This window comes from Mirounga angustirostris, unplaced genomic scaffold, assembly GCF_029215605.1.
Source record: "Mirounga angustirostris isolate CCGP_5_RB_7025 unplaced genomic scaffold, mMirAng1.0.hap1 SCAF_7, whole genome shotgun sequence".
Lineage (NCBI taxonomy): Eukaryota > Metazoa > Chordata > Mammalia > Carnivora > Phocidae > Mirounga > Mirounga angustirostris.
The window spans coordinates 2,459,585-2,468,463 of record NW_026991715.1 but is presented as its reverse complement, the minus strand read 5'-3'; the positions used below and the strand labels follow the sequence as shown (position 1 = coordinate 2,468,463).

General features: G+C 49.8%; 1 protein-coding gene across 1 annotated transcript; it reads left to right on the top strand.

The window, feature by feature from the left end:
* Positions 1 to 913: 913 nt before the first annotated feature.
* Positions 914 to 8,629, top strand: LOC123853830 (putative butyrophilin-like protein 10). Its single transcript, XM_045888574.2, has 6 exons — positions 914 to 1,007; positions 1,213 to 1,566; positions 2,200 to 2,316; positions 3,431 to 3,610; positions 4,319 to 4,345; positions 8,085 to 8,629. Exons 1-6 carry the CDS (start codon positions 914 to 916, stop codon positions 8,627 to 8,629), a joined length of 1,317 nt encoding a protein of 438 aa, XP_045744530.2.
* The last annotated feature ends 250 nt before the right edge of the window (positions 8,630 to 8,879 follow it).

Here is an 8,879-nt window from a genome sequence, read left to right as displayed (position 1 = left end):
AATCGATTCCCTCAAGGCCACCAGAAGCTTCCTGGGAAGCCTACAGCTGGACTTGGCCAGGTGAGTGTTTTGTATTTTAAGGGCACTCATGTACATCTTTACTTTCTACACCCTGTCCCTATTCTTGAGTGACAGGGAGACCCCAGGGGCTTTCACCAAAGGAAGGCTAGCATTGAACAGGAAGAGAGTATCTTCCAGCATACCTTCTCGTGCTTTATATAAACACCAAACCTGCAAAGCTGTGCTTGGTGAAACCATCCAGAAGAGCAGATGGGTCTCAGAACAAGTGTCCTTGAAACTGAGTACACCATAACTAGTAAAGCTGAGGTGCATCTTGGCCTCCCACCATCACAGCCAAGGAGCCCTGGGGCTCCCTCCCCTCCCCAGTTGGAAAATGTTCCTTGGGAGCAACAGGGTCAAGAGGGCTTCAAGGGAGTGGACAGACGGAGGTCTGACCTTGGATTCACTAAAACAGAGGTGCGTTTTCTCCCCAGCGTGATTGTGTTCGTGACAGAGCCAGAGATCAGGCAAAACTCTTACACCAGTAAGTGATGAGATGGAGCCCATTCACTGGAGGATGTGTCTGAGTCATTCTGTGGACAGATGAGGATAAGAGAAACAATAGCCAAGAGCAGATGGACACAAGAGCAGGTGGAGGATGCTGTCTCTCCGTCTGTAGGATGAACAACTTGTGTGGGAGTGAGAGGGAACAAGATAGTTAAAAGTGACCTTTCTCTCCCCTGGCCATGTTTCCTTGACTCCTGTTAGGCTTCTGGCAGTACCTGATCTCCCACCAAGACAGACAGACAAACAGAGAACAAGAAAGAGAGACAGAGACAGACGAGAGAGGCAGAGACAGAAATTAACTCAACCTCCAATGTGTAGGGCTCAGGTTTCTCTGTCCCCAGCAGGCATGGCAAACGCACATGGTCGAGTCATCTTTCCACCCAGCTGCTCCATCATCTTCATCTTCCTGCAGCTCCTGTCCTGCAGCATCCCTGCAAATGGTAGGAGAGCTCCCCTGCCTCATGCTAGGAGGATGCCCTCTGTATGGAGAGGAATGCCAGAGGGGGCTGGGCTGGCACCTTCCCTCATCAGCCATCAGCCAAGGATCCAAGCAGTCCTTCCCCCGGGGACCCTGCGTCTGGGTGGGAGGGCCCTTGGTCTCCTCACACCCAGCCTAACCAGTACTTTCTGATCTACTCTCCTAAGGGAAAGCCGATTTCTCTGTCTTTGGGCCTGGCGAACCTGTTCTGGCTGTGCTGGGGGGAAATGTGGGGCTACCATGTCATCTGTCCCTCAATGTCAGTGCCAAGGACATGGAGCTACGGTGGTACAGGGATCAGCCATCCCAAGTCGTGCACCTGCACAAGAATGGGATGGACGTGAAGGAAGAACAGATGAAGGAGTACCAGGGAAGGACCACCTTCCTGAGCGCTGGGCTGGACCAGGGACAGGCCACAGTGAGGATAAACAATGTCACAGTTTTCGATAACGGAACCTTCCACTGCAACTTCAAAGACGGCATCATGTCGGCGGAGACCAGGCTGTGGCTGATGGTGGCAGGTAAAGGCAAGCTGCTGGGGCTCCAGTTCTCCCCCAGAACTCTAAGCTGACGCTTAGTGCAGATCATCCCATTATGGGCCAGGCCTGAGCATGTTCCGCAAATGCACTAAGCATATTTTCACCAGGGCCAGGAAGCTCAGTTCAGGACACCTGACGTTGCTTTCTAAATTTGCTTCTCTCCCTTTCCTGAACTGATCCGGAAAGAGGGGAGCAGAGGTAGAGGGGGACAGAGACACAGGGGGAAAAGACACTAATTCTGCAGTATAGGAAGGGTTTTTGATGTTTCCGGGCCTTTCCCGTTTTGTCCTGTGCTTTCTGGAAACAAAGGTCACATATGGCATATAAACATTACACAGAGTAGGTGATCTGTGAAAAACCCCTAATTCCTGCTGGAATGCTCAGGATCTGTACTTTTCTGATGGAAGCACTGGTGGTTGTGGAGACTGGAACGGACATCTCTTCCCACAGGGCTTGGCTCGAAGCCTAGACTCCGGGTACAAGTTATCCAGGGTGAAGGTGTCTGGGCACAATGCACCTCGCAGGGCTGGTACCCAGAGCCCCAGGTGGAGTGGAGAGACTTTAGAGACCAGCCCCTACCTTCTGCGACCTACCTCTCAGCCTCACCAACAACAGGCCTCTTCTCAGTGGTGTCCAATGTGACCATCCAGGATGGGGTTGTGGGGAACTTCTCCTGCTCCATCTCCAGCCCCCTCCTCCAGAGGAAGAAAATGGCCAATCATCACTTGTCCTGTGAGTGTTTTGTTCTGTTCAGGCCAAAAAGGTCTGAGCACCCCAGACAATAAGTAGCTAATATCCAATACTTCTCACAGTGACAGAACATTTTTCTTGTGATGAGAACCTGTATGATCTTTCCAAGTATACAACACAGCACTATTAACTATAGTTACCATGCTGTTCCTCACCTCCCCAGAACTTACTGATTTCATAACTGGAAGTTTGTACCTTTTGCCCCTTTTCATACATTACAACCACCCCCTTCTCTCTCCTCTGGAAACCACCAATCTGTTCTCTGCATCTGCGCGCTGGGCTTTCTGGTTTTCTTGGAGTTTGGGTTTTTTCTTGTTTTGTTTCATTTTAGATTTCACATATACATGGGATCATACAGTATTTTCCCATCTGACTTTCTTCACTTAGCAACGTGCCCGCAAGGTATCCATCCATGTTGTTGCAAATGGCCTGATTTCCACCTTGTTTATAGCTGAATATTACCTCATTGTATAAATATGTTTTTTTCCCTTTATCCTTTCATCCTCAATAGACATTGAGTTGTTTCCATATCTTGCCTATTGTAAATAAGAGTGCAATGAACATAAGGGGACACGTAACTTTTTAGAGCTAATATTTTTATTTCTTACCTTCTGTATAAATATCCAGAAGTGGGATTGATGGATCGTGTGGTAGTTCCACTTTTAATTTTCTGAGGAACATACATCCAGGTCCCCACAGTGATTGCATCAATAGCTCCTTCCTTATTAGTGCTAAACAACATTCCATTGACCAGACGGACCACTGCCTATTTATGCCTTCACCTTCTGATGGACACCTTGGGGGTGCATATAATTTTCATTTTTGAACAACCTCAAGCTTATGGAAAATTTGCAAGAATGGCATGCAGAATGCTGTGGAAACCTACCCAGTACTTAACATTCTGCCATTTACCTACCATTTCTCCTGTGCATCTGTCCAGATCTGTCTGCACAAACACACACGTATGTCTTCCTAGTCATTTCAGGTTAGTTCCCAGCATCATGTCCCCCGACCCACAAACCCTGTCATGTGTGTGTCCTAAGAACGCAGGTGCTCTTTTCCCCTGATATTCTTACCTCCCTGTGCTCTCTTTTAGCTCTGTTTTCCAGAAGTTCCCCGTCAACGGCATGGAAGACAGTGCTACCTCTGATCCTCACTGTGGCAGGGCTTGCCACAGCTGGAGCCACTTGTCTCTTCCAGAAATGTCAGAAGGATAGGAATATGCTGCAGCTGGAAGAAGAGACACCGTATAGAGCAGAGGATCAGTGCCCCCAAGGTAAGCAGGCCCCAGGAGGACAGACATGTCTCTCCAACCAGGGTGCAGGTGGGGAGCCCTGCATGAAGTCTCCTATGAGCATGCTCAAGCATGGGAGGAATGGGAGAGAACTGCCCAGGACACATCCCAGGGACTACCCACTTACATACGCCCAGTGAAATCTCCTATCTCTGAGCGGTGTTCAGCTGCTCTTCACGGGTGACTTCGGGAAGGCTGGAAGGTCTCCATCACAGAGACAGGCAGATCTGAGCTTGAACCCAGGAGTGTCTATCAGTTGGGGGTGATGAGAACGTCATGAAAGTGCTCAAGTGGGAAATGCAGCAGGGTGCCTGGCACATGCCAGGGTCTCAGTGTAGGTGCAGGGACTATAATCAGTACACACTGTTGCACTCGCCCATCCACTCCCTTCCCTGCTGTGTCCTTGCCCATAGCCATCAGGCCCCAGTCTGGGAGCAGAGCACAGATGTCCCCATGACGGAAGTGGTAAGACAGGGCTGTCAGGATATCCCCCACAATGATCTCCCTACAAAGGAAAAGACTCAGATTATTGTTTTATTGGGCACTGAGGAACCTGTATTTGTTCATGCTTTCCAGGGTCACAGCTAGAAGTCATTAAGTCCTGTTTTGACTTAGCTTTCCCGAACTTGAGCTTTGGCCCCATTGGATCAGCAGAATCCCACATTTTCCCATCTTTCTCTCTCATTGCAGGCTGGACAGAGGACAAGGTCATCCATGGTGAGGGCCATGCTGGGGGCTGGAAGCTTCTGCCCCCCAATTGTGTGTTTATGTGTGCATGTATATGTGTGTTGTGTGTGCTTGTTGTACATTTATATGTGTGTGTTTGTGTGTGTGTGTTCCTTTCTATTCCGGAGTGCAGAAGTGCTGTGCTAAATGCTGGTGAGTGGCAGTCACATGGCTCTAAACATCAAGTTTTAGCTGCCCTGGGAGAACTTAGCTCCTGTTTACTACCTGGGGAAGAGACAGACTTGCAGAGCCTAGGTAGCAAGAAAGCCAGCTCTCCTGAGGCACAGCCACTGTGGAGGGGACTCTGTCACCAGAGAGAGTGTAGAACCAGTGACTTTCCACCCCAGGACACCGTCTACGTGGGAAGTGTGGAGTGGAGAGGGGAGAGTCTGGCTGTGGACAGAGGACTGGGAAGGGCATAACTGCAGACCATGAACCAGGCAACTGACAGGTATCAGGGAAGCTGCGGACACCTGTCTGATCACAGCCACTTGTTGAGGGTCCAGGAGGGGACAGAGAGAAGCCGATCATCCATCCATTCATTCACTTACTCATTCATGTAAAATATTGACCAGTCACCTCCTCTTCCAGCAGCCAGCCATCTATTAGTGAATGAAATGACTTCCTCCTGTCCTCAAGGGGCATAGATTTTGTGTGGGAATCAAGCCATCAGCCAGTGATTTTTCTTTAACCAAAACTGGAATGAATCAGGGTAAATATAGGAATGAACTGGAATACAATAATGAAGTTGGCCAGAAGAGCACTGACGTAGGATGTCCAGGGCCCTGGGGATGGTGTGATGGCAGCATCTAAATGAAGGTCTGGGTGACAGTGAGACCACAGCCCTGCGAGGAGGAGGGGTGGACCCACCACCACGGCAGGGAGAAGGTCATCTGTGGTGTGTGAGAGCTGGGCATGTGGAAGAGAATCCAATGGGGTGAGAAGGTTTATGGATGCCCAGACCAGCAGAGCCTGGAAGGCCGAGGTAGGGGTCTGGACGTCATGTGAAATATGGTGCAGAATGAGTGAGGGGGTTTAAGCAGGGGAGAGGCGCTGATCGAAGAGAGGAAACAGCCCTGAGTTGGGTCCTTGGGCCATAAGTAGCAGGGTCAGCAGGGGCAAGGCAGAACAAGGAACCCAAGGTGACTCTCGGAGCCAATGTCCCTGGGCCCATGGTAGCTCCATCTGAGAGAAAGCCTGAAGCAAAGCAAGACAGATTTAGGCCAAAGAAGTGAAAATCATCTTGGACCTCTTAAGAGTGAGATGTTTTCAGACATCTCCATCTGGGGACATCAGATAAATCTTTAGATACACAGGTCTGGAGCTCCCAGGAAGAAATGTGGACTTGAGATAGGAATTTGGGATCCATGGCATATATCTGGCCTTGAAAACCAGAAAAGTGAGCCAGGAAGTGCTTCATTTATCTGCACACCTAAAATTACTCTTCAAAAATTTTTCTTTGAAAAAGAAATAAGATTCAAAAACAAAAAGGAAAGGCACAGAAGACATATCTAAGATCTAGGCTTGGAGAACCTGGTATTTGAAGGTCTGTTTGAGCAGGAGTCTGGAGAGAGTTGTGGGAGGGCCAGGGGATGTTTAACTGCTGAAATCCATGGATACAGTGTGGTGAGGGAACAGCTGGTGGCATTCCATGCAGCTGAGAAATACAGTGAGATAAGATTGGGAACATGACCCAGAAAAACTGGCTAGTGTGGTGTGCAAAGAGAGGTGTGCCCCATGGAGACAGCTGGGAGAAAAACTTCAAAATTATTGTCTGTGCAGCTGAGCTAAAAACTGGTGAGTGGGGAATCAAGCAGAGTGTTTTATTTGGGTTTGTTTTGGTTTTACTTTAGGGTCCTTTACTTTAAGGTAGCAGAGCATGTCTGTTGCCTAAAAGGAATGATCTGGTGTAAAAGACACATGAAGCCAGCGGGGGGGAAGAGAACAAGCTAGAGAACAGTTTTCAGGGACGACAGATCTGCACTGGAGGCCAGGTGTGGGGTGGCGTGTGAGAGGTCATTACTGCATAGTTTTGTGTCAATGTTAATTTTCTGGTTTTGATCCTTTTACGTGGGTTATGCAAGATGTTGACATAGACATATTGTTTATGCTATTTTTCAGCTTCTTTGTAAGTCTGGGACTGTTTTTGTAATGTAAATAATTTTTATTTAATCATGAGGGAATTTGGAATAACAGAAGCCAGGCTCATTGTTCAGCTAGGGAGTCCATGTTTGACCATATCATGGAGATGGAACATGGGTGGGCTCCATCTCCACAGCCCAGACTCTACAGGGGAAGGGTTTTGATGGGGCAGAAGGTGGAGAATTCAGAAAGCAGCAATGAGAATTCTGGGGGGAAATAAATAGTCTTTGCTGGAAAGCAAAAGGGAACAGAGTTCTATCCAGAAGGAGGCAGAGACCAGGGAGAAAGCTGGGGTTCAAATAGGAGGAGAGGATGGGTCCTGTCCAACTGACAGGGATGGAAGGTCAGGAAACATGACTGTCTGGGGCATCTGGGTGCAGACCCAAGCAAACAACAACATACTTGGCTTTAGAATGGGCCAGGGTGGACACTGGCTAGGAGGTTTCTATTGTTGAAAAGGTGGCTGCAGGGGCAGCCTGGTGCCCTGCTGGTCCCCACACACCCTCCCTGCCTCTGGTATGGAGCCCAAGTGTAGACAGACCTTCCCCCAGGTCACACGCTGGGGTTCTGAGGGCTCTGAGAAGGATGGCAGGGCAGGAGAGAAGGACTCTGTTTTGGAAGGTGTTCATCTCAGCTGTGGGGCTCTTAAGATGCCTCTTGGGCTCTTCCACATGTGACTCTTCAGTCGTTGACCCCAGAGCTGTCCAGCAGCACCTGCATCAATGTACTGTGGCACCTTCTCCTGTCCCCCTGCATCCTCCCATGTCTTCCTATGTCTCTCTGTTTCTGTCTCTCCATCTTGCTCATTTTGTCACTCTCTGTGTCTATCTCTCTCTGTGTCTCTATCTTTCTTTGTGTCTCTCTCTCTGTCTCTCTGTCTCCCCATCTTTCTCTTTCTCTGTCTGTATCTCTATCTCTCTATCTCTCCCTGTCTATTTATCTCTCTGTTTCTGTATCTGTCTCTTTCTCTGTCTCTCTCTTTTTCTCTCTTTATGTCTCTGTCTCTGTATCTCTCTCCCTGTGTCTATCTGGTTTATTCTCTCTCTCTTTGCTCTCCTTGTCTCTCTGTCTCTCCCTGTCTCTCTGTGTTTCTATCTCTATCTCTCCCCTATGTCTCTCTCCCTGCCTCTCTCTACCTCTGTCTCTGTCTCTCTCTGTCTTTCCCTATATCTCAGGACACTGTCTGTCTCTAGCTCTCCCCTATATCTCTCCCCCTCTCTCTCCCTGCTTCTGTCTCTGTCTCTCTCTGTCTACCTCTCTGTCTATTTCTCTCTCTTTCACTCTCTCACACAGACACAGGCACACACACACACACATGTGCTGAGAGACTGAGAACTGGGGGGGCAAGCAGACCCCACAGTGTGCCAGCCATGTCCCTTCATTGGTAGAAATCCACCTGGAGCTGCTTCAGCTGCACTAGGATGGCCTGTTTGCATGGGGTCCTGGACAGAACATGGGGAGGGGGGAGCACAGGGACTCCCAGGGAGGCTGTGGTTTCACCTCACCCAGAGGCCCTGGGGTCTGCTTCATGTAAGAGTGCAGGTTGGGGACACAAACCCCCAAGGCTAACCCTCTCCTCTTCCTACAGTGAGCCCATCCCTGGACCCTGATACCGCAAGCCCCAAACTCGCCCTGTCTGAGGATGGGAAGAGTGTGAGGCGGCTGTTCTTTGACCAGGAACTGCCAGATGTCCCCAGCAGGTTTGACCAGGACCCCTGTGTACTGGCCCAGGAGCAGTTCTCTGCTGGGAGGTATTACTGGGAGGTCCAGGTGGGGCACAGGAAGGCCTGGAATGTTGGCGTGTGTCTGGAGAGCTTGGATCGGAAGGGAAGGATCCCCAAGGCCCCCCAGCATGGACTCTGGGCCCTGGAGCTCTACAAGAAGATGTTCTGGGCCCTCGCCTTCCCAAGGGTTCGCCTGTACCCTTCAGGGCCCCTGCATCAAGTGGGCATTCTCCTGGACTGTGATGCTGGCACCGTCTCCTTCTACAACGTGGGCAATGGATCTCTCATCTACACATTCTTTGGACTCTCCTCAGAGCCCCTGAGGCCATTCTTCTGCCTCTGGACACACGACACCACCCCCCTGATCATCTCAGAATTCAAGGCCCCAGAGGCCTTGGGGCCTCCTTAGAACCAGGGACAGAAGAGGGTGGGGACCCTCCTCCAACAAGACCCATGATCTCTCTGCTCTAGCCTGTCATAGATTTGGGGGAGACATATCCATTCTACATGCCAACTAGATCCATACGAGGATGCACCTTTCTGAATTATCCTGTCTTATCTTCATTTTCCTTCCCTGTGGAATACTGACAATATATTATGGGCTGAATCATGTACCCTCAAATTCACATGTTGAAGCCCAACCCCCAGGACCTCAAGAT

Coding starts and splice junctions, on each gene's coding strand:
- LOC123853830 (XM_045888574.2), top strand. CDS start 914: ATGGCAAACGCACATGGTCGAGTCATCTTTCCACCCAGCTGCTCCATC. Junction 1,567..2,199: donor GCTGTGGCTGATGGTGGCAG/GTAAAGGCAAGC, acceptor CACCAACAACAG/GCCTCTTCTCAGTGGTGTCC. Junction 4,346..8,084: donor AGAGGACAAGGTCATCCATG/GTGAGGGCCATG, acceptor CTCTTCCTACAG/TGAGCCCATCCCTGGACCCT.